The following is a 26,857-nucleotide window of genomic DNA, read 5'->3' as shown; positions in this document are numbered from 1 at the left end:
GCATGAAGGAATCTTGGAAATAATAACAGCCTTTTTATAAAAATAAGGTAAGCAATTAGCTTTTTACGCCACAAACTTCATTGACAAAATACATATGACATGTACTAGCTGGGAGCACAATACCCCATCAAGGGAACAAATATATTACACTCTCGTTCTGATGGAAATGCTAGGGACAAATTATAAAAAAAAGAAAAAAAGAAAAATGGAATACAATGAAATCAGAGGGCAAATATAGAACAACTGATACAAAAAAAAGGTGTGGAAGCTGAGCATTGATGGTATTCACTGATGTAGGGGAAGCATAAATACAAAAGCTAAATTTTAGATTTTTGGCATGAAGTCTGAGAGTGACTTAACTTACAATATAGAGAAGAAGAGAGTGAGACAAAACTTAAGTCGCCTCGATAGATAATATTTGGAGTTCAACCCACCATAGTGGAGAAAGTCTTGGAGTTGCTTGATTAGCTGATATAGCAATCTCTTCCCTCAACTTGGGAGTGATATCCTTCATTGTTGGTCTTTGCCTTGGATCTGTTTATATGCATTATTGAATAATCTCACATGTGAGGTCAAGCTCATTGTTTTTGAAAGAATTGAGGGTTGGGTCAATCATGTAACTAATACTACGTTTGTCATTCAAATATTTAGCAGCCTACAAGTTTATAGTTAAATTATGTGCTTGTCAGCTAGCCATGCATGCAGCTAGAACAAAAATGTTATTTAGCCATAAAGCAATTCCCAGAGATATGAGAGTATAGGATTTCATAAAAGATTTACCAATTTTTCAAGGGACCTTATTCTTCCGAGTATTAGAGCTTTCCAGAAATGCTTGTCGAGCATTTCTTAAAGTATTGAAGTATGCCTTTGGGGCAACTTCTTTGTATACCTGAACCAATTGCCACACACTCCTCTCTGAGTATAATGCAATGTAATTAATTGAAATTAAAGTTATATATTATATTATTTTATTTATAAAAATAAAAGTATAATATAATTATTAATACAATCTCGTATTTATTTATATATATATATATATTTATAAAATATAATTAAATTAATAAAATAATTTTAATATATAGTATTATTTTATTAAATATTATTTTAATTTGAAATTATTAATATTTTTATTACTAGTGATGGTGACAGCAGCAATAATGATAAAATAGTAGTGGTGGTAATAGAGTATGAGTGATGATAGTACTAATGGTGGTAGCTAAGTGGTGATGACAACGATCAAGTAGTAGTAATGGTGTTGATAATGGTGATGGCCATGTGGTGATAATAATAGAGGTGATGACAATGGTGATCCAGTGATGATGATGAAGACAGCCAAGGGCAGACCTTGGATGATAATATTGGGGATAAACTACTTACTATTTTCACAACAATTATATGATGATGCATTTTAAAAATTATTAAAGTGTATATTTACTTTCAAATTTCATAAAGGGCGTCTAAATATAAAATAATTTTAAAGAAATAAACACTAATAATACTAGATGAATGATATACCTCTTCTACAGTGCTCTCGACACTTTTTTTTTTTAAATCTCTTGAATTCATCAATAATGAAATCCGAATTAAAAAGTTCAACAATTTCTCTTTCAATATTGATAACTAAATTATTTTTAGATTTTAATCAGTTTCTAAACTAACTATTTTGGAACTTTCTCAATGGGCCATTGATCTAGGAAAAAATTATTGGATCGGTGGACCACGAGTGACCTTATTTGGATCAAACACGTGGGTCAAGTTCTCAAAACATATATTATGCTTACCTGAGCACATTCTTGGATTTCCCTTATTAATTTCATCCAATTTATCATGCTTTGAGTAGAAAACCAAGCAAGTGTCATAATTAGTAAGAGCAAAATGTATTCATTTTACAAAACTTCAATTGAACACCCACTTTCTAGTTTTGTTGGTCGTGCTACAATGCCTTGGGGCACAGTCTCTCTCTCTATATGCATACACTTTTTTCTCCTAAAACACTTTTTGCACATAACCCAGAAAATTCCTATATTGAATGTAACATTTTGGATTTTAAAGCTTTTATGTATGCTTGAATTGTCGATTGCAAAAAACAAAAAATTGGCTATTGTTATTTTTGTGAGTTAGAGTTGTTTTTCATTGGTCTTCATAACCATAACCATTTTTGGCAATACGTAAATTGATAATTACTCAAATGATAAATTCATCGATTGAAGCAACAATAAGCAACAAGAAATGATCAAACTCAAATCAATAAAATCAAAAGCTTAAAGTAAGTTGTTGGCTTGTAGCTATTTAAACATGTCAGCAAAAGAAGCAAGTTGCATGGAGTTGCATATTATCTCAGAGGAGGGTTAAGTTGCTAGAGACAGCGAAGGAAGAGGAAGATATCTACGTTCCACGTTGAACTCAACGTAGTTTATTTTACTGACATGTTTTCTAACATAAGAAACATAAAACACCAGGTGGTGGGGTGCATAAGTGACTCATCAACATGATCAAAGCCAAACCTAAATCCATTAGACTTGTGTCCCTCTCTGGGAGAGGCTCGCCCTATTTGCAAAGCGTCACTCGTCCCTTGACACCCACCACTAACTCATTGCTGCAGGTAAGCCAAGCACAACCACACCTTTTCTTATATATAAAAACATATTTCTCTATTCATCTCTCTATCTCCCACTAGTCCTAACCAGCTAGCTATCCCTCTTCTTTCTCCATCTCTTTGCTTAAACGAAGGGGGAAAGGTATGAAAACTAAAGTTGAAGAGAGGTTCTCTGAGTTTTTTGAGAAGTGGATGTGCCAACTCGATGAGTATCTGCAACACCTGCGAAGGGCGTCTGAGGATTATCGAGCTAAAACTGGGTGTGAGCGTGAGCAAGAGCTACAAGCTTCAGTGTCCAAAGTCACACAACATTACAAAGACTACTACACTATAAAATGGGCCTTAGCCCATAAAGATGTGCTTGCTTTCTTTTGTCCAATTTGGATTTCCCCTTTGGAGAATGTGTATTCTTGGGTTACTAGGTGGAAACCTTCAGCAGTGTTTAAACTGGGTAACTCAATAAGGACAAATGGTGTTCCCAGTTTGAGTCTGGTTGAATTGACACAAGAACATATGAGAAAGAATGAGACTTTGAGGGTGAAAAGAAGGTTAGAAGAGGAGAAGGTGGAGAGGGAAATGGAAAGGCAACAAGATGTTGTAGTAGATAGGAAGATGGCAAAGTTGGTAAGGTTGGTGGTTCGAGTGAAGAATGGGGAGGAAGTGAGGCAGGTGGAGAGACTGGTGCAGGTGGCACTGAAAGGAGTAATGGCAGGACTAGAGAAGGTGATGAAAGCGGTAGACTGTGTAAGGCCTAAGACTTTGAAGGGAGTTTTGGATGTTTTGAGCCCACTACATTGCGTGGTGTTCTTGGCTAGGATTGGCATACTTCGAATTCTGTTAAGACAATGGGGAAAGAAAAAGGTTTGCACCATTAATTAGAAATTTCTAGTTGTAGGGTTTTAGGGGTTTTGATTTTCACTTTTAGACTTGTTTTCTTTTGTCTTGATTTGATTTTATCTTAATTAATATGCATGTACTATTCAGTGGTTTTAATTTAACTTTTTTTTTATCCTTATTATAAAATCTGATAATTTAATTTTTTTTATATAATGTTTTATTAATTTTATATTATATAATATTATCATTATATTACAAATATTATATTTAATTGTTTAAATTAAAATATTAATTTTAATGTCATTTTAATTAATTATATAAATAAACATATTTATTAATTTAAAATTATTTTTTATTTGATCGTATTTTAAAAAAATTTTGCGTTATAATATTAATATAATAAAAAAATAATAATAAGTTTTTAAAATATAAATAGGTGAAAATATTTAAAAATTAAAATAAATTAATAATAAATATAAATTAGTCCATGAATTTAATTCATTTAAATTCTATTATTTTATTTTTTTTAAGAAAAGTTTGATTTGCATATATTTTACTTTAATATTTTGTAATTTAAAATGATATTAACTTGCATAATAAAACTGTATGCCTAAATTAATGTGAAAGGGAATTAATTATAAAATTAGAAAATAAAATAATTTTTAAAATAAATTTTTATTAGTTTAGTGCATTATTATTATAAAATTATCATTTTTAGTATATTGATATTTTGAAATTTTATATCGTCATATTATTTAATACAAAAAATTTTTATATCTATTTTATATATTAATTATTTAATATATTTATAGATTATATTATTTATGTTATAAATACATTATTGATTAATATATAAATTTAATCATGTATATTCTAATTAAAATTGAATATTATATATATATATATAGAGAGAGAGGTCTACTTCTAAATTAAAAATTATAACAAAATTTCTATAAAATAAATTTTAAAAAATAAAATTTAAAAGAAAAAAAATAAATTTATATGATTAATATTATAATAATAATTTTATCAGTTTAAAAAGTTTGTCCTTCATTCGTATATGTATATATATTCTAGTGCATAGTCTATTGTTATAAATACACTGTATTTATTACTTATTTAAGTTTTAATTATATTAAAATTATATTTTATTTCTAAAAACATTATAAAAAAATATTTTTATAAAATTAATTTTAGCTTTAATTATTTCTTTATTTGGTATTCAATATAATTAGGTATAATATTATTCTTAATTTAATTATTAATAGAAAATTAGAATTATATTAACACAATAAAATAAATTTAGTCAAACATGGCTTGGTTTATCCAATATTTTTTTTTATTTCAATTCTTATCAATTATTCTTTTTATTCAAAAGAATAAGGTTTAAGAACACTACTATTTTTAACACTAAAAAGAATAAAAATAGAAAAATATTAATATCGTAATAATATAAATATAAATCTAATTAATTAGTTAATATATTATCAATATTATCTTTTATTTATTATTAGTGCAAGAGATAATATTTTATATAGGTGGTATAATGCTCGCTCTATAATAATAATTTTTAAGAAATCATACTTGTAATAATATAAATATGCATATGAATAAATTAATTAGGTATAAATTTAATTATCTTTAATTTTTTTTGTTAGTATCGATCTTCAATTAAAATTAAATAATTTCTTTTAAGTTCTTCATTTAACAAATTTTAAAATTATTAATAATCTTCTAATGATTTATATTATTTTTGTTTTCATTTTATAAATTATAGTCATTAAATATTTAATTTTAATTAATATTAATAATTTTATAAATATGAATATATTGTTTTATTGAAATAAAAATATACTTGCAATAATAAAGATATACATAATGAATAAATTAATTAGGTTTAAATTTAATTATTTTTAATATTTTTTGTTAGTATTAGTCTTCAATTAAGATTAAATAATTTTTTTAAGTTGTTCATTTAACAAATTTTAAAATTAATAACAATGTTTGGATGATTTATATTATTTTTATTTTCATTTTTAAAAATTATAGTCATTAATATATAATTTTAATTAATGTTCATAATTTTATAAATATTAATATATTGTTTTATTAAAAAAATCTTAGATGGAATTTAAATAAAAAATAATATGTAACTAATTAATATTTTTAAATATATATAATAAATAATTAATTGTAAATCAAAATTTAAAAAAAAATTAGATACTAATAAACTATTTTACTTAATATTGTAATACAATCAAATTATATTTTTTATTTATTAATTTTTATTTTAGGTAATTAATTCTTGCAAAATTTTATAATTAATTGAAGTTAAGTATAAATAGGATTAAGAATTTTAAGTTCATATTAACCATAAAACAAAAAATTTTAAATTTTTACAAACTTTAAAATTAATTTAAATAATAAAAATATAATTATAATTAATTTTAAGAATAAATGACAATTTGGGCAAAGCCAATGTTTCCCCCTCCTCCTTCATATATATACATAAGAATAAATTAATTAGGTTTAAATTTAATTGTCTTTAATATTTTTTTATTAGTATTGACAATAATTAAAATTAAATAAAATTCCTTTTAAGTTGTTTATTCAATAAATTTTAAAATTAATAATAATCTTTAGATGATTTATATTCTTTTTATTGCTTTTATAAATTATAGACATAAAAATATTTAATTTTCATTAACATTTATAATTTTATAAATATTAATATATTATTTATTGAAATAAAAAAAATTTTATATGAAAATTAACGTATAAAAATAATATGCAACTAATAAAATATCTTTAAATATATATAATAAATAACTAATTATAAATATAAATTTGAAAATTAGATACTAATAAACTATGTTATTTAATATTGCAATACGATCAAATTGTATTTTTTTATTTATTAATTTTTTATTTTAGTTAATTGCTTCATGTAAAATTAAAATTAAATATAAATTGAACTAATAATTTTAAATTTATATTAATTTTAAAATTAAGAATTTTAAATTCACATAAACTTTAAAATTAATTTAAATAATAAAAATATAATTGTAATTAATTTTAAGAATGGAAGGAAACTTGGGCAAAACTAAGCTAATGTTCTCCCCTCCTTTATACATTTATATATAATACAGATATATCGATATAAATTAATTACATTTTTTTTATTTTTCACTTATTAGTTTCTTACTTTAATTATTTACTTTTTATAATATTTTATATTTAATTGAAGTTAATTATAAGTATTATTAAGAAATTTAAATTTATATGATTTCTAAAATTAATAATTTCAAATTTATACAAACATTAAAATTAATTTAAATAATAAAAATATAATTGCAATTAATTCGAGAAATAAATGACATTTTTGGCAAAACTAATATTCTCTCTTCCCACATTTGTATATGATATAGACTATGAAAAAACATAAATAAACCTATTTTTTTGAGATGGAAACAAAAATTTAAATCTTAAACTTTAATTAAAAAATCAGTTATATCTCTATTCTTATTATGGTAAAATATTAATTTTAAAATATTATTAAGCACATGAAAAAGAAGAAGATTTTTTAATGCTTAAATTATAGAATAAAATTAATTAAATTTATTGATAAAATTAATTGAAATCGTTAATAATTAAAACGATTGAATAAATCGATTGAAATTACCAAAATTAAAATTATTGAAATAATTTCAATTTAATATATATATATATATATATATATATATATATATATATATATATATTAATGTTATTGTAATGAAATCATTAATTTTCCATGAGAATGTCAAAGTAAAGATAATTTCTTATGGCTATTTTTTTTATTTTTCATTTAAATCAAATATTTTAATTAAAATTTGTTTATGAAATTCAAAATTATTTTCAAATATTACTAGGAATTGGTGTTAGAATAATTATTGTTATTAAAAATTTATATTGCAATATTACAAAAAAAAAACTTTATAATATATTTTTAGTATTTGTCAATGTGATAATCTATGTTTTTCTTATTCAAGTTACTAAAATATTTAAATTTTTAGTCTTTAATTAGCTTGATTAATAATATATAGATTTTGACAAAATAGAATTAGAAATTTTTAGATATAAATTATTTTTAGCCATCATTTATAGGTTCTACTTTTTATTTAAATTGAATAATTATTTAATAAAAATTGTGAAAATTAAAATAGAATTTATCACCTATATAACATTATTTTTATTAATCAAATATATAATTAAAAAATAAAAAATTTATTTACATAGAAAGATTAGTGATATGTTAAAATAATTGATTGGGATTTGTTAAATAAAGAGTTATTTTCACTCTCTCTAACTTTTTGATAAAATTTTTATTATATTGAATTATTCTATTATCAATATTTACATGACTCTTTTTTACAATTATTTTATTAATTTTTTATAATATAAATTTATAGGAAGTAATAATTATGGACCATCAAAAGAACAAATTTTATATTGTAAATATCTAACTAACTCAAAATCACAAATTTTATATTGCAAATATCTAACTAACTCAAAATCACAAATTTTATATTATAAATATCTAACTAACTTATCACATATACATGATATGTTCATTTTATTCACCTATATATTAGAAGAAATCTATTATATTGTTAAATAAATTAATTGATAAGATATTGGAAAAAATTAATTATTATCTAATATATTTGTAATATATATAAAAGTGAGAAGGGGAATAATGGGATTATAAAAATATCTTTAACTTTTAAAATTATTTATAATTATTTTTTTGTTATTTAAAAATGTATTTTAAGTAAAATAAAAATTAAATATTATTAGATATAAAATTCTTATTTTATCAGGTCTCGAAATTAACTATTATAATATTTATTAAAAATAATTAAAAAAAACTAAAAAAGAAGGGATATTACTATTGAAGGCTACCTAAGCCATTTGGATATTTCAAAAAGCTAATTCTCAGGTATTTTTCTCATTTTGTTGTCATTTGCATATTTATTTTTGTGTAATTTTCTAAACTTATTTATATAATTTTATTTATTTGATAGATATTTTTGGAATCGCTGAGACTAATTCTGGTAAGATTTTGTATTCTTCTATCATGTTTATAGTATTTTATTTATATTATTTTAATTGATTAATTTAATATTTCTTATTACTTTTTTTTTTACAATTTTTTGAACTAACATTAATTAAAAATAAAATATCATGATGGTAATTTAATATTATGGCAATAAAAAATTAAATTTAACTAGATATTAAAAATAATTAAATTATAACAATATAATATTATATAAAAAGATTATATATAAAAATTTAAATTACAAATATGTAAAATGAATACAAATAACATACAATTCATGTTTTAAAAAAATAGTTATTTTAAATTTTTAAAAGACAAATTATATTTTTTTAATTATTTTCTCACTTTCATTAATAAAAAATTGTAGATAGATTTCATAAAAGATTTACCAAATTTTCGAGGGACCCTTGTTCTTTCGAGTATTGGAGCTTTTCAGAAATGATTTCTAGCAATAAAATCCCAAAACAATAGACATTTGTCTCAACATCATGGCCAAAACAAAATAGAATGAAGCCAACCCATGAAGGAGATTACTGTAGCTGCATAGTCATCAATTAGAAAGATATTATGTGAATTCAAGTTAGAATGTACCACTGGTGGATTTAAATCATGGTGCATGTATTGTAAACAATAAGCAATGTCCATGATAATCCTCATTCTTGCACTCCAATCAAGATCTTCCATTTCTTTAACTGAAGATACAGAATAAATGTTTCAGCCTCTAAATACCACAGGAGAAATCTATCGAAATTTTCATCGTTAAATTAATATACAGAGAGTATTACCATGCAGATGCTGAAAGAGGGTTCCATTAGGAGCGGTTCATCCTCCTCACAGTAGCCAATGAGATTGACAAAGTTCTTATGGTTAACCCGAGATAACATGTAATTTTTTTTTCAAATTATTTAATTGGTGGACATATATAAATCTATTCAGACAAAGAGCATTTTTATTATTTTTATTATTTTTAAAATTTATAAATTTTATTTTTTAAAAAATAATTTTAACATTTCAACAACAGTATTAAACGGGTACTAAATTATTAGAGTCAATGGTCAATTTATTTATTAATAGAATTAAATTTTAAAATTAAATTATTATTAAAATATATATATAAAAAAATTACTATATAAATTTTACTATATCTCAAAGATTTAATTATACATTGTCCTAAAATAAATAAAAATAATATAATGAATAGATTTGAAGAGACACAGGTGACAAAGAATGGGCTAATTAGCAGGTGATATATATATACACACGCGCATGCACACACACATAGGTATCTATCTTAACTCCTCCTTCCACCCAGGAGCTGGTGAACAGGTCTAATTTATAGTTAAATTATATGCTTGTCAGCCAGCCATGCATAAAGCTAGAACACAAATGTTATTTAGCCATAAAGCAATTCCGAGAGATGTGAGAGTATAGGATTTCATAAAATTATTTTTAGATATTAATCAATTTCTAAACTACCTATTTTGGACCTTTTTCAATGGGCTATTGATCTATGAAAAGATTATTGAATCGGTGTACCATGAGAGACCTTGTTTGGATCAAACACGTGGATCAAGTTCCCAAAATATATATTATGCTTACCTGAGCACATTCTTGGATTTTCCTTTTTAATTTCATCCAATTTATCAAGCTTTGAGTAGAAAACCAAGCAAGTATCATATTTAGTGAGAGCTGAATGCATTCATTTTACAAAACTTCAATTGAGCACCCACTTTCTAGTTTTGCTGGTGGTGCTGCAATGCCTTGGGGCACAGTCTCTCTCTATATGCATACTCTTTTTTCTCCTAAAACACTTTTTGCACATAACCCAGAAAATTCCTATATTGAACGTAATATTTTGGATTTTAAAGCTTTTATGTATGCTTGAATTGTCGATTAGAAAAAACAAAAAATTGGCTATTGTTATTTTTAAGGGCTTTTTGTAAGTTAGAGTTGTTATTCATTGGTCTTCATAACCATAACCATTTTTGGCAATACGTAAATTAATAATTACTCAAATGATAAATTCGTTGATTGAAGCAACTGCAAGCAATAAGAAATAATCAAACTCAAATTAATAAAATCAAAAGCTTAAAGCAAGTTGTTGGCTTGTAGCTACTGAAACATGTCAGCAAAAGAATCAAGTTGCATGGAGTTGTATATTACCTCAGAGGAGGGTTTTCTTGATAGAGACAGCGAAGGAAGAGGAAGATATTTGGGTTCCACATTGAACTCAACATAGTTTATGTAACACCCTAGGCAAATCCCACATCGGCAAAACACGGGAGAGATGCTGGGTTTATAAGTTGGTGGCTTATAACCCCTAGTGACGCGTTTTAAAACTGTGAGGGCTTCGGCCTAGAGCAGACAATATCACTAGTGGGCCAGGCCATTACATTTGTGGTATCAGAGCCGCTCCGCGTGCAACCTTGGGTGATGGTGGGGCAAACCTCAGCGAGGACGCTGAGTCCCATAAGGGGGGTGGATTGTAACACCCTAGGCAAGTCCCACATTGGCAAAACACGGCAGAGATGCTGGGATTATAAGTTGGTGGTTCGTAACCCCTAGTGACGCGTTTTAAAACCGTGAGGGCTTCGGCCCAGAGCGGACAATATCACTACTGGGCTGGGCCATTACATTTGCAAATCACTAGACTACTTATAGCCAAGTCTTGTAGAACTAATATAGCCAAATCACTGGACTAGACTCATGTATCCTATGCCAACAGGATTCTAGGTCAGGTCAGTGGCTTTGACTCAACTTTAGGATTCTTACATTCATAATTTGAGGAATATGTCTAAAACAAGGTTGGATCCCTATCCCTTAGGTTTCTAGAACAATATGGCTCATCCAAATTGGAGTTTTCTAGTAGGAGATATGACTAAAAGACCATTCTAGGGTCAAGTGGTCACTTAGGCAATTTCCAAAATTTGCATACTAATTTGACCTAGCCAATTAACCTAGTTCTCTTGATTTCTGGGTTTTGGTCAAAATACCAATATTTTATATTGATGTCTTATGGAAACTTTTCCACTAATTTCATTGCATTTGGATTTTTGTAGACCAAGTTATGGCCTTTTTGCCAAAATTGGTCAAGTAAGCCTATGTCTAGCAATTTCTGGGCAATATGGTTCTGGACAATTTTGTGACCTAATTTTGGCCAACAATTTGGTTTAGTTAGAGACATTTTTGGGCTCTGTGTCCTTGTATTCCTATGTATAAGCTTTCTAATGGTACAAAATTCAGGTCATTTGGACCTGTCTAGAGGGAGTTATGGCCAATTGAATGTGTACTGTTCATTTGGTCATTTTTCTGGGTTCACTATATGGTCATCCGGATTGGGACAGAATTTAGGTCATTTTATAGACAGAATTTGAGCATAGTTTCTTCATGCAAAATGGAGCATTTTAGGTCTAGTTTCATCTCCAATTGGCCTCATACCAATTGGAGCAACACAAATTCAGTTATAGCTCAAAACATTCACTGGATTACAAAGTCTCAAACCTGCATAGAAAAGTACACTTCCAAATTTCATTTCCTCCAACTCCTAAACTACAAATTGACATTCATGGCACTTCTAAACATCATCCATTCAACTCAACAAAGTCAAATTCCAGCAATTACATAAAGTATTCAATAGTTAGTTCAAAAACCTAACTCCAATTTGTCAATCACAATATACACATGCAATCAAATTTCTAACACATATAACTTCATCAACTTATCCATCAACATCACTAAACACCATTTACATGCATGAATTTATCAAACTCCCATAATTTCCAAGGCTGTCAAAATGAGGGTTCCAAAGTTTCTTATCATTTGCGTTCAATTTCATGTTATACTTACTCATTTAAACCTCAATTCAAGATTTAACAAAGAAAGGAAAAGAAAACATGCACTAACCTTTAATGACTACTTCTCAACCTTGTAAAACCTTTAAGATTTCTCTTTTCCTTTACTACTTAGAGCTCTCTTAAGGTATGGGGATGAATTTTAATGAAGGAACTTGTGAAGATTATAGTGAGAATGGAAGGAATTTAAAGCATGGAAGTGAGAAATCTATGGAGGAAGAAAGTGAAAGGGTTTTGGCCATGGGAGATGAGATGAGGAAGATGATGTTAAGTGGATGCATTTTTGTCACCTTATGCCTATTTATATCCCACTAAGATTTGTTTATTAATTATAATAATTAAAGTTTTAATAATTCTAATAATTCCTCTTATGTTTCCTTTAATTACATTACATATAGTTTCATGTTTTCATGGAATTTTTAAAATTTTAATATTACTCATTTTAATTGACATTTAGGTCAAAAGTAGACTCTAGGTACCAAATGACCAAAATGCCCCTCTTTGGGTTATAGTCAAACTTTTTCGGTAATACCAACTGAGTTCCTAACCTGACGGTTCCTTTAATTTTTATACTGTTTACTTCATTTTTTTTTATTTTTGTAACACCCCCGTTGCATAGCCTGGTATATTTCACTATTCCGGTGACCGGTGTCGGTCCGGACAATTAATGGGATTAGGGCCACACTTAAGACAATTTGAGAAGCCATAAACACAAATAATTAGTAATGTTTAATTAGTTAACTATAAATAAGAAAAACAGAACATAAGAGGTTAAACGAGCCGAGAGTCACAGCGATGAGTGACCTCCTCGGGAACGACTGTGAAGTCATTTTAAACTCAAATTTCGAATCGTAAAAAGTGACGTTGCGGTCCTTAGGACCCTTATGAACACAGTGGAAAAGAGAAAATCACGAAAAAGAACTGTTAAGTCAGTCAAATAATTAGGTCAGAGAGCCGGAAGAAAAATTGGATTATTTGCAAACCGGGATGAACCGGCGAGGGGCAATTTGGTCAATTGACCTCGAGAGCTGACTCCTGACCTAACTGTCCAATAAAATCGGAGAAAAGAAAATTTCAGAATCGAGAATTAAATTAAAGAACTAATAGAAAAAAAAAAAGAAGAAAAAGATGGAAAAGTCAAAGTTGATGACATCATGAATGATGTCATAAACAAATTAATTAAGTGAATTATTAAATTGGAATTTTTGGTCTTCTAAAAGGGATAAAGATGAAAGAAAATAAAGAAAAAAAAAAACAAAAAAATTCCTTTCTTCTTCTCTCTTTGCCGCCCCATTTCTTCCTCTCATCTCCATGAAAGCTTCTTCCATTTAAGCTTACTTTTAAGCTTGAATTTCTTCACCCAATCCACATAACTCCCCTAAAAACTTCATTAGACCTTGTAATCTCAACCTAGGAACAAGAAAGAAGGAGGAAAGGAAAAGAGAAAGTGAAGAATTGGCATTTAAGTTAAGGTTAGTATGTTAAACTTCTTATTTCTTCACTTAAATGCATGATTAATGGTTGAAATGAACTTAGGATTAAGGAAATGAAATAAAAATATGGGGGGAGGACAAACTGAATTTTTGGCCAGCATTGTGAAGGGTGTAATTTGCATGGCTTGATTGGCTTGGATAGGAATATGAACCTTAATGAGTTAAGTGATGTTAGTTAAAGGCATTGAAATGGTTAAATGCAAGAGTTAATGAGATTAGGGTTTCAATGCTAGGGTTTATGAACCAAAATTTGGAGAAATGCATAAATGGAATGTTTGACCTATTGTGAAATGAAATAATGGTCAATTATGACCAAATAAGTTGTGTGGGAATTGTTGGAATAAAAACCAAATTCGTAGGTCCAATGGTCATGCTGCTGGCAGCATGACACACTTTGAAGGACCAAAACTCAAATTTTACAAGTCTAATTGATATGCCACCAATTGGGGATGAAAATAGACATAAAATAGCACAATTTTCATTAAGGAACCATGTCCAAAAACTGACCAAAACTTGGTGAAACAATTGACGAAAGTGAAATGAGAGCAGGCTGCCACTGCACCAAACTGACCAAATGAACAGTAATCATAACTCAAGTTAGACAGGTCAAATTGACCTGAAATTTGGCCAGAGGTTAGAGGAGATATAGATCTAAAACTTTCATGAAGAACATCACCCCAAATTATGCCATTAACCCATTCAAATTATTGAGCAAAGTTGAGTTACCAAACCTGCAACTCTATAGATTTTCATTTGAACAGTAATGTTTGGATGGCTATAACTCTCTCTAGGAAACTCGGATTTAGGCGATTCTTGAACCGATGGAAACTTAAGACATAGTAGAACATTTCATATGAAGAAAGTTAGACCAGATTATGAACTTAACTTGATCAAATTACTGACCAAAGTTGGATCAAAATCTGCCAGAAACCAAGATACCCGATGAGCGATTAATGCGTGAGCAAGAAACTTATTTTGGCCATAACTTGAGCTACAAAACTTCGATTGAGGTGATCCAAAAATGAGAATACACTTAAGACAATAAGTAACATTTTCTATGAAGGAAGTTTTGTCAAATTCTAAGAGTAGATCGACCAATGGAACAGTACAACTTCGGAGCACCAAAACCGAAAATTGGCAATTTTGCCAAAATGACCTATGCTTTGAAAATAATGACCAAAACCAACAAGTTTGGTGACCAAAATGTGGTATGTGGGTGAAGTTGGAGTTCCCATACCTATTAATCCTTAAAAAGTCAACAATTTGACTTGAATAGTGTAGTGAATAGTAACCCGAAACACAAAAACTTTGAGAACGTCGAATTTAACACAATAGAGCTAGTTAAAGTGAAGTTAAATTTATTTTTGGACTTATGTTAAGTTATGGTACTGAAACACTATGAAATTGTGTGTTTCAGCTGAAAAAGACTTAGAAGCTCGGAGAGACTGAGTCAAGGCCTAGAGGCGACTCTAGTCAGGTTTGTGCACAATAAATTTATGTAATTGTTTTCCAATTGAAAATTTGAGTTGCTATACTTTATGAAATCGCTGTGTTATTTATGAATTGTGTTGCCACTTTGTGACTACAAAATTGACTTTGAAAATTATTTGGGATCTCTCATAAATTATTGAAAATAATTGTTTTAAATTGATTTTGGATTCACACTTAGCATGACAGTATCACATTTCCTCCTCCATTTATGGAGTTGAGATCATTTATTTTCCTCCCTCTCTGGCTTGCCAGTTGAGGTTGTAGATCGGATGAGTACTCATTAGCTAGCTAGCCACCTCCATCATTAATTTTGATTAATGGGGTTGTAGATTGCTTTGTCGTGGTGTACAACACGGCATTGATCGGAAATTTTGTGTCATGGCTTAAGTTGTGTATGATTTTGGCAACACTGTGTTTATGAAATTGTTTGACTAAACTGTGTTTAATATATTATTTGACAAAAATGAGTTGCTATGAGCTTTGATATTTGTGAAATGTGGTTATGAAGTATTCAAATTATGTTTCATCAATAAATGATTTATGTATCGCATTTTAAATTTTTATTGTGCACCACTGAGTATGTTTATACTCAGCGATAGTTTAATTTAGTGTCGCAGATAAGAGCAAGGAGAAAGCAGCAGAGTGAGCTGCGGGATTGACAAGAACTTCTTGATTCCTTTTGTACGGGTATTGTTTTATACCCTTATGGTTATTTTGATGTAAATACTGTAATGACATAAGTATCAATGTAAATTGAGCAGTTGTAAATAAATTGTAATAATATTTTTCTTTGATTTTCTTCTGTAAATCTAATATTTGTACATATGAATTTACTACTTTATGTTTTGTTAATGAAGATATTAAATATTTTGAGATGAGAAATCTTGATTTGTATTGTGAAATTATTTGAAGTGCCTTGTATTGAGTTGATTTGAGAATTATTGGTGGTTGGGAGTTGTGAAATATTTTGGAAGTGCTTTTTACAGGTCTTTGAAGAACTGGTTTCTCAAAATACAGAGGGAACTCTGTCAAAATTTTTATAAAATTTGCGGCAAAATTTAAATGGACAAAAATTTTTACTAGCCCTTAAGCTTTGAATAAATGGTTTTTAATTGTCACTAAAATGCTCAGCACTTCCAAAATGTAAGAAAATTGTTTTAAAATCCCTTGTAGAGTACTTAATGAGTTATCGGTAGGTGAAGTTCGGTAGTTCATTAAGTATTCTATGGGATCATGTTATGCCTTACGGAGGGGTAAGGTGTGACAATTTTCATCTATACCGATTAACTAAATTTTCTTTGACATTTATAATGTCATTTGTACCTCAGTAAACTTTTAATTAAGTCCCAGAAATTATTTTCTAGGGTTCCTCGCGGGTCTGGGGTCTTCAACTGTCTATGCAGTGACTTTCCGGTACGGTCACCCATCGCTATGGTTCCAGCTCCTTTAACCTAGTTGCATTTCATTTCTTTTATTTTTTCCTAATTTTTCTTAGTCTTTATTTCACCCATTTATATCTCCTCATTCTAGTTTAAGTGTAGTTCTAGACATTCTGGCTGTCCAAACAGACGTTAGTCATCAGAACAGTAGAACGTACGTGTAACAGCCTGATCCTTCTCCAGTCAGTATTGTCCGCTTTGGCCCATGGGCCTCACGGATTTGTCCCTTGGGAGGTTTCATTCCCAAAAGCGCGCTGACCAGGTGAGGAAGGCTCCCACATATATGGCCCAAATCTTTTCTTCCCATTTCCGATGTGGGACACGAAGTTTCCACCCCAGTGCGTAGCTGGTTGAACAAGCACGTCCCAACCCCATCCCTGGGTTGTGACAAGCCCACCAGCTTTCGCCTGGTGTGTCCTCGCACCACACACCGTACTAGAGGGAGTCTAGCTCTGATACCACTAAATGTGACGCCCCTTACCCGTCTATTGTATAGCCGAGCAAGAAGTGCCACATTCGGTGCCGGAGCACCCTATCTTGTCTTGTCATGTCTATTGTAAATTTTAATGTCCTTTAAATCAGGTAATTTAAGTGTAGAAATTTTTTTTTTTATATCTTATTTTTGTGGAGACTTGAACAGATCCACCTCTGTTTTATTAGCATCTGGCGGGTTCCACTATCACTTGTTAACATATTCATAGTCATCTCACATATTTCCATATCATATTCTCTTTTATCATATCATTCACAACTATTTATGAAATCCCAAAATGAAATGTCATCTATTGCATTCATATTGAAATTCATAGATAATAAATTATAAGTTTTCATTTCAAGTCCAAAATAAAATACATCATAAACTAGTAATTACATCATGACTAGACATAATGAACCAAAATACTAGTCTACACATGAGCCCTACCAAAATACAAAAGACTGGTGAGGTGACTCTGATCGGTGGCAGATCTGGTCGGAACCCTGTCCGAATACTACTGTGGCGGCTACTGATCTTCAGTACCTACGCGATGAAAAACCAACGCGCTAATCATAACGCTTAGTGGTGCATAATTTATAATAACAATAATTAAACAATTGAATTAATATTTACAAATCATAAATTCTGGCTCTTTTACATTTTTTTTTATTACACTTTGGAAACAATTAAAATTATTGGGATCTTTCCTGTTTACTTATTATATATTCAGTATTAATTAATTATTATCAATGCCCAAGAAACCTATAACAAATTATAAAAGCTGGATACACGGGAGTATACAGGTTAGACAGCCATATGTCTACCCTGTATACATCTGTCAGGCACGAGGCCAGCTGTCGGGCACGAGACCCGCTGTCCGGCTTGTAAAGCCAGAAATAAAGTAGGCACAATGGCCAGTAAGTAGGCATATAACCTGTAGAACAATCATACCAGACATATATTGTCAGTTCATGATTTTCTTGGTAGGCAGTACTGCTATCTATAGTCCCTAATTGGTATACCAATTTATCCAAACTAAATAAATAAGTCTAGGTATAGTATGGGCAATTAAACATTTTTAATTAATTTAGCACTATTCACTGTTACTATTTTCTAGTACTGTTCATTAGTACCATTAATTTCATATTAATAGGACATTAGTCCCGATTTACATATTCATATCATTTTTAATATTTAATTTTCCTTATGAGTATTTTAATTATCATATATAGCATTTTTCCCATGAACCTTTCTTTAGGTTCATGTTGATGTGTTATATTTATCTAGGAATTTGACTAGGTTAAGATGTCTATTTAGTCACACTTCCTTCATAACAATTGCTCTTCTATGTTTAAACTTGAATTTCAATTTTTGAATCACTGAATTTGGAGTTATAGAACTCAAGTTATGGTCAAAATACCATAACTGGTCCCTTTGTCTCTAAGCTGTCCAGAATTTACAATTCCTTGTCAATAAACTTTGACCAGTCATTTGATCATTTTATGGTCATTTTTAGACTTAGGTTCCTTCACAAGATATGATCCTCTATGTCTTAGGGACTCCCAGGTACAATTTCATAAATTTTCAAGCTTGGTATAGTGAGTTATAGTCAGTATATTAACCTGGACTCTCAGTCCTATAAGGGCAATAACCAACTTCAGGGCAGTATGTTTGACCCTCTTTTTAGGGTCTTTAAACTTAGAATTTGGCAAAGGTGCCTAAATCAATGTTGTAGCCCTAAGTATCATGTTTCTAGATCATATTGGCACATCTCAAATGGAATTTCCTAGTGGGAGTTATGGCCAAATGAACACACAGGTATCAAATGGCATTCTGGGTTCAACTTAACATTTTCTAGATTTCAATTCCTAAATTTGGCTAATATTTTCCCTAGGATGCAATGGTTTCTAGAGCTTGGTCAAAACATAAAAATTGTTGTGCTATGTCTTATAAAACTTTTGGCACTAGTTTCACTCAATTTGCAGCTTTGGACACCAAGTTATGGCATTTTTGCCAAAACTGGTCAAGCATACCAAAGGAACAATATTTTGGACAATTTCTGGGTTGGCAGTTTTAGTGACTCAACTTGTGCTAATAATTTGATTTAGTTAAAGGCAAAACTGGGTTAAGTGGTCTTCATGAAAAGTGTAGCCCTATGTCTAAACTTTCAATTGATGAAATTTTAGGTCATTTGGACTAGTATAGAGAGAGTTATGATCAAATGAACACGTACTGTTCATTTGGTCATTTTCTGGGTTGGCAGTTTCAGTGACCCAACTTGTGCTAACAATTTGAATTTGTTAAAGGAAAAACTAGGTTAAGTGGTCTTCATGAAAAGTGTAGCCCTATGTCTAAACTTTCCATGGGTAAAATTTTAAGTGATTTGGACCAGTATAGAGAGAGTTATGACCAAATGAATACGTACTGTTCATTTGGTCATTTTCTGGGTTGGCAGTTTCAGTGACCCAACTTGTGCTAATAATTTGAATTGGTTAAAGGCAAAACTGGGTTAAGTGGTCTTCATGAAAATGTAGCCCTATGTCTAAACTTTCCATGGGTGAAATTTTAGGTCATTTGGACCAGTATAGAGAGAGTTATGACCAAATGAACACATACTGTTCATTTGGTCATTTTCTGGGTTGGGTTGCAGGGTAATCCGAATTCAGGCAGAATTTAGGTCAAGTTTTGGACAGAATTTGGGCATGGTTTCTTCATAGAATATGGGCTATTTTGGGTCTAGTTTCACCTCCAATTGGCCTCATACCAATTGGGGTCACACAATTTCATTTATGGCCTAAAATGTACACTGCCCTCAACAAACACAACCTGCAGAAAATTGACACTTCCAAAACTCAATCTCCTCCAACTTCCTTACTTCAATTTGCATGCAATACACTTCTATAAGCAACAATCTCATCCCAATTAGGCCAAATTTCAAGCATTTACACAAATCTCCAAGTCATGTACACAAACCCTAATTTCCAAGTTTCAAACTCAATCAATTCAATCCCTTTTCACTTCTCATACATATAATCATATCAATCATCATCTCTAAACTCATTTACATTATTTAAACACAATAAAGCCCAACACATTTCATGGCTGCCAAAATTTGGGGACATCATGGGTTCATGAATTTCTTGTTAATTTCTTGAAATTTCCACTTATCTCAAGTCACTTTCAAGTATTAAAGAAGAAGGAAGGGAGAAAAGCACTAACCTCTTGGGTAACTTGTTAAACTTCAACTTTTCTTCTTCTTTTCACTATCAATGGCTTCCTTATGGAGTGGGCTAAATTTTTAATGAAGGGGTCTATGGGTTTTGGTGAGGAGGAAGCTTGGAAAATCAAGCTTTAGGGAAGACAAAAATGGAGGGAGAGAGCTCCCATGGTGGACGGCAAGGAGAGAGAGAGAGAGAGAAGAGGGAAGAAGAAGATGGTTGGTGAGGTTTTGTCTCTTGTGGGTATTTATATATATACATTTATGTGTACTTTATTGTTTTTAAATTTCAAAAATCTATTTCCTTTCTTTTCTTTTCTTTCCTTTTTTTTTTTTCTTTTCTTCTTCTTTCTCTTCTCATTTTTCAAATTTAAATTCATAAATTTAATTTATGTTATTTATTTTATTTCCTAATTTTAATTTGACATTTATGTCAAAATTCACCTCTATGGGTGAAATGACCAAAATGCCCTTCATGGTGCATATCGGGTTATTTTTATTATTTTTGTACCAAATAAATAAATTCTCTAAATTTTATTTTATTTTCTCAAAATTTTTCCTACATTTTTTTTAATATTTATTTCATTAATTTATGCCTCCTCACTATAGTTTAAGTGTAGTTCCAGACATTTTAATTGTCCGAACAGACATTAGTCATCAGAACAGTAAAATGTACGGACTACCTTTGGTGAGGACGTTACAATTCTTCCCCTCTAAATAAAATTTCGTCCTCGAAATTTACACAGTGTAATTAATCGAGGGACCGCTATCTCCTTGCCTTTTCAAATGTAATGGCCCGGCCCACTAGTGATATTGTCCGCTCTGGGCCGAAGCCCTCACGGTTTTAAAATGCGTCAATAGGGGTTACGAACCACCAACTTATAAACCCAGCATCTCTCCCGTGTTTTGTCGATGTGGGATTTACCTAGAGTGTTACAATCCACCCCCCTTATGGGACTCAGCGTCCTCGCTGAGGTTTGCCCCACCATCGTTCAAGGTTGCACGCGAAGCAGCTCTGATACCACAAATGTAATGGCCCAGCCCACTAGTGATATTGTCCGCTCTGGGCCGAAGCCCTTACGGTTTTAAAACGCGTCAATAGGGGTTACGAACCACCAACTTATAAACCCAGCATCTCTCCCGTGTTTTGTCGATGTGGGATTTGCCTAGAGTGTTACAGTACGGACTACCTACAGTGAGGGCGTTACACAACAAGTGGTTATAGCAAACAGGAAGATGGTGAAGTTGGTAAGGTTGGTGGTTCGAGTGAAGAATGGGGAGGAAGTGAGGCAAGTGGAGGGATTGGTGCAGGTGGCACTGAAAGGAGTAATGGCAGGACTATAGAAGGTGATGAAAGCGACAGACTATGTAAGGCTTAGGACTTTGAAGGGAGTTTTAGATGTTTTGAGCCTACTACAATGCGTGGAGTTCTTAGCTGGGATTGGCATGCTTCAAATTCTGCTAAGACAATGGGGAAAGAAAACGGTTTGCACTATTAATTAGAAACTTCCAGTTGTAGGGTTAAATAGATTTTCACTTTTAGACTTGTTTTCTTTTGTCTTGATTTGGTTTTATCTTAATTAATGTGCATGTACTATTCAGTGGTTTTAATTTAACTTTTTTTTCATACTTATTATAAAAACTCATAATTTATTTTTTTTATATAATGTTTTATTAATTTTATATTATATAATATTATCATTATATTACAAATATTATATTTAATTATTTAAATTAAAATATTAATTTTAATGTCATTTTAATTAATTATATAAATAAAAATATTTATTAATTTAAAATTATTTTTTATTTGATCGTATTTTAAAAAAATTATGTGTTATAATATTAATATAATAAAAAAATAATAATAAGTTTTCAAAATATAAATAGGTGAAAATATTTAAAAATTAAAATAAATTAATAACAAATATAAATTGTTCCATGAATTTAATTCATTTAAATTCTATTATTTTATTCTTTTAAGAAAAGTTTGATTTGCATATATTTTGCTTTAATTTTTTGTAATTTAAAATGATATTAACTTGCATAATAAAATTGTATGCCTAAATTAATGTGAAAGGGAATTACTTATAAAATTAGAAAATAAACTACTTTTTAAAATAATTTTTTATTAGTTTAGTGCGTTATTATTATAAAAGTTTCATTTTTATTATACTGATATTTTTAAATTTTATATTTTTATATTATTTAATACAAAAAATTTAAAATCTATTTAATATATTTGTAGATTATATTATATATATTATAAATATATTTTTTATTAATATATAAATTTAATCATGTATATTCTAATTAAAATTGAATATATATATATATATATATATATATATATATATTGAGAGAGAGAGAGAGAGAGAGAGAGAGAGAGAGAGAGAGAGGGGGGGGAGAGGGAGAGAGAAAGAGAGGTACACTTCTAAATTAAAAATTATAACAAAATTTCTGTAAAATAAATTTTAAAAAATAAAATTTAAAAGGAAAAAAATAAATTTATATTATTAATATGTATAATAATAATTTTATTGGTTTAAAAAGTTTGTCCCTCATTCGTACCTGTATTTATATTCTAGTGCATAATCTATTATTATAAATGTACTGTATTTATTACTTATTTAAGTTTTCATTATATTAAAATTATATTATATTTCTAAAAACATCATAAAAAATATTTTTGTAAATTTAATTTTAGTTTTAATTATTTCTTTATTTGGTATTCAGTATAATTAGGTATAATATTATTCTTGACTCAATTATTAATAGAAAATTAGAATTATATTAACATAATAAAATAAATTTAGTCATATACGGTTTAGTTTATCCAATATTTTGTTTTATTTTAATTCTTATTAATTCTTCTTTTCATTAAAATGATTAAGGATTATAAATAGTACTATTTTTAACACTAAAAAGAATAAAAATAGAAAAATATTAATATTGTAATAATATAAATATAAATCTAATTAATTAATTAATATATTATCAATATTATCTTTTATTTATTATTAATGCAAGAGATAATATTTTATATAGGTGGTATAATGCTAACTCTATAATAATAATTTTTAAGAAATCATACTTGTAATAATATAAATATGCATATGAATAAATTAAATAGGTTTAAATTTAATTATCTTTAATTTTTTTTGTTAGTATTGATCATCAATTAAAATTAAATAATTCCTTTTATGTTCTTCATTTAACAAATTTTAAAATTATTAATAATCTTCTAATGATTTATATTATTTTGTTTTTATTTTTATAAATTATAGTCATTAAATATTTAATTTTAATTAATATTAATAATTTTATAAATATTAATATATTGTTTTATTGAAATAAAAATATACTTGCAACAAGAAAGATATACATAATGAATAAATTAATTAGTTTTAAATTTAACTATTTTTAATATTTTTTTGTTAGTATTAGTCTTCAATTAAGATTAAATAATTTTTTTAAGTTGTTCATTTAACAAATTTTAAAATTAATAATAATGTTTGGATGATTTATATTATTTTTATTTTCATTTTTAAAAATTATAGTCATTAATATATAATTTTAATTAATATTCATAATTTTATAATATTAATGTTTTGCTTTATTTAAAACCTCTTAGATCGAAATTAGCTAAAAAATAATATGTAACTAATAAATATTTTTAAATATATATAATAAATAATTAATTGTAAATAAAAAATAAAAAAATTAGATACTAATAAACTATTTTACTTAATATTGTAATACTATCAAATTATATTTTTTATTTGTTAATCTTTTATTTTAGGTAATTAATTCTTGTAAAATTTTATAATTAATTGAAGTTAAGTATAAATAGATTAAGAATTTTAAGTTCATATTAATTTTAAAATTAAGAATTTTAAATTTATACAAACTTTAAAGTTAATTTAAATAATAAAAATATAATTATAATTAATTTTAAGAATAAATGACAATTTGGATAAAGCCAATGTTTTCCCCTCTTCCTTCATATATACATAAGAATAAATTAATTAAGTTTAAATTTAATTGTCTTTAATATTTTTTATTAGTATTGAAAATAATTAAAATTAAACAAAATTCCTTTTAAGTTGTTTATTTAATAAATTTTAAAATAGATGATTTATATTATTTTTATTGTTTTTATAAATTATAGTCATAAAAATATTTAATTTTAATTAATATTTATAATTTTATAAATGTTAATATATTATTTATTGAAATAAAAAAAATCTTATATGAAAAGTAACTTATAAAAATAATATGCAACTAATAAAATATCTTTAAATATATATAATAAATAACTAATTATAAAAAAATTTAAAAATTAGATACTAAGAAAGAGATCTCAGCAATCTGAGAGGGACCATAGATACGGTGAGAAGGTAAATTACAAAAAACAAATTAGAATGAAGGAGATTACCTTAGCTACATAGTCATCAGTTAGAAAGATATTATGTGAATTCAAGTTAGAATGTGCCACTGGTGGATTTAAATCATGCTGCATGTATTGTAAGGAGTAAGCAATGCCCATGATAATCCTCATCCTGGCACTCCAGTCAAGATGTTCCGTTTCTTTAACTGAAGATACAGAATAAATGTTTCAGCCTCTAAATTACCACAGGAGAAATCTATCGAAATTTTCATCGTTAAATTAACATATAAAGAGTATTACCATGCAATTGCTCGAAGAGGGTTCCATTAAGAGCGTATTCAAATACCATCATCCTATTGAAAGGTTCATCCTCCTCACAGTAGCCAATGAGATTGACAAAGTTTTTATGGTTAACCCGAGATAACATGTAATTTTTTTTTTCAAATCATTTTAATTGATGGACATATTGATAAATCTATTCATACAAAGTGCATTTTTATTATTTTTATTATTTTTAAATTTTATAAATTTTGTTTTAAAAAAAGTAATTTTAACATTTCAACCACAGTATTAAACGGTTACTAATTTATTACTATCAATGGTCAATTTATTTGTTAATAGAATTAAATTTTAAAATTAAATTATTATTAAAAATGTATATATATAATTAATATATAAATTTTACTATATCTCAAAGACTTAATTATACATTGTCTTAAAATAAATAAAAATAATTTAATAAATAGATATGGAGAGACACAGATGACAAAGAATAGGCTAATTAGCAAGTGATATATATATATATACACACACACACACGTGGGTATCTATCTTAACTCCTCTTTCCACCCAGGAGCTGGTGAACAGGTCTAGTTTATAGTTAAATTATATGCTTGTCAGCCAGCCATGCATGTGGCAAGAACACAAATGATATTTAGCCATAAAGCAATTCCCAGAGATATGAAAGCATAGGATTTCGTAAAAGATTTACCAATTTTTTAAGGGACACTTGTTCTTCTGAGTATTGAAGCTTTTCCAAAATGCTTGTCGAGCTTTTCCTAAAGTATTGAAGTGTGCCTTGGGGCAACTTCCTAGTATACCTGAATCAATTGCCACACACTCTCCTCTGAGTATAATGCAATGTAATTAAATGAAATTAAAGTTATATATTGTATTATTTTTTTTAGAAAAATAAAAGTATAATATGATTATTAATAAAATCTCGTATTTATTTACATATATATATATATATATATATATATAGATAAAATATAATTAAATTAATAATAAAATTTTAATATATAATATTATTTTATTAGATATTATTTTAATTTGAAATTATTAATATTTTTATTACTAGTGATGGTGGCAGCAACAATAATGATCAAATAGTAGTGGTGGTAATATAGTATGAGTGATGATAGTAGTAATCGTGGTGTTGATAGTGGTGATGGCCGTGTGGATAATAGAGGTGATGACAATGGTGATCCAGTGATGATGATGAAGACAGCCAAGGGCGGACCTTGGATGATAATATTGGGGATCAACTACTTCCTATTTGTACAATAATTATATGATGATGCATTTTAAAAGTTATTAAAATGCATATTTATTTTCAAAATTCATAAGGGTGTCTAACTATAAAATAATTTTAAAGAAATAAACACTAATAATACTAATAGAATGATATACCTCTTCAACAGTGCTCTCGACACTTTTTTTGCTTAAATCTCGGAATTCATCAATAATGAAATTCGAATTAAAAAGTTCAAAAATATCTCTTTCAATATTTATAACTAAATTATTTTTAGATGTTAATCAGCTTCTAAACTACCTATTTTGGACCTTTTTCAATGGGCCATTGATCTAGGAAAATTTATTGGATCGGTGGACCACGAGAGACCTTGTTTGGATCAAACACGTAGGTCAAGTTCCCAAAATATATATTATGCTTACCTGAGCACATT

At 28.0% G+C, this 26,857-nt stretch overlaps 1 protein-coding gene across 1 annotated transcript; it reads left to right on the top strand.

Annotated features, from left to right (window-relative positions):
• The first annotated feature begins 2,740 nt into the window (after positions 1–2,740).
• On the top strand, positions 2,741–21,879 carry LOC131170312 (protein DOG1-like 4). Its single transcript, XM_058129369.1, has 2 exons — positions 2,741–3,457; positions 21,733–21,879. The coding sequence occupies exons 1-2, from the start codon at positions 2,741–2,743 to the stop codon at positions 21,877–21,879; spliced, it is 864 nt and encodes a 287-aa protein (XP_057985352.1).
• Positions 21,880–26,857: the final 4,978 nt, after the last annotated feature.

This window comes from Hevea brasiliensis, chromosome 11 (genome assembly GCF_030052815.1).
Source record: "Hevea brasiliensis isolate MT/VB/25A 57/8 chromosome 11, ASM3005281v1, whole genome shotgun sequence".
NCBI lineage: Eukaryota > Viridiplantae > Streptophyta > Magnoliopsida > Malpighiales > Euphorbiaceae > Hevea > Hevea brasiliensis.
The sequence above is the reverse complement of the archived record's forward strand: the minus strand, read 5'-3'. Positions and strand labels throughout refer to the sequence as shown.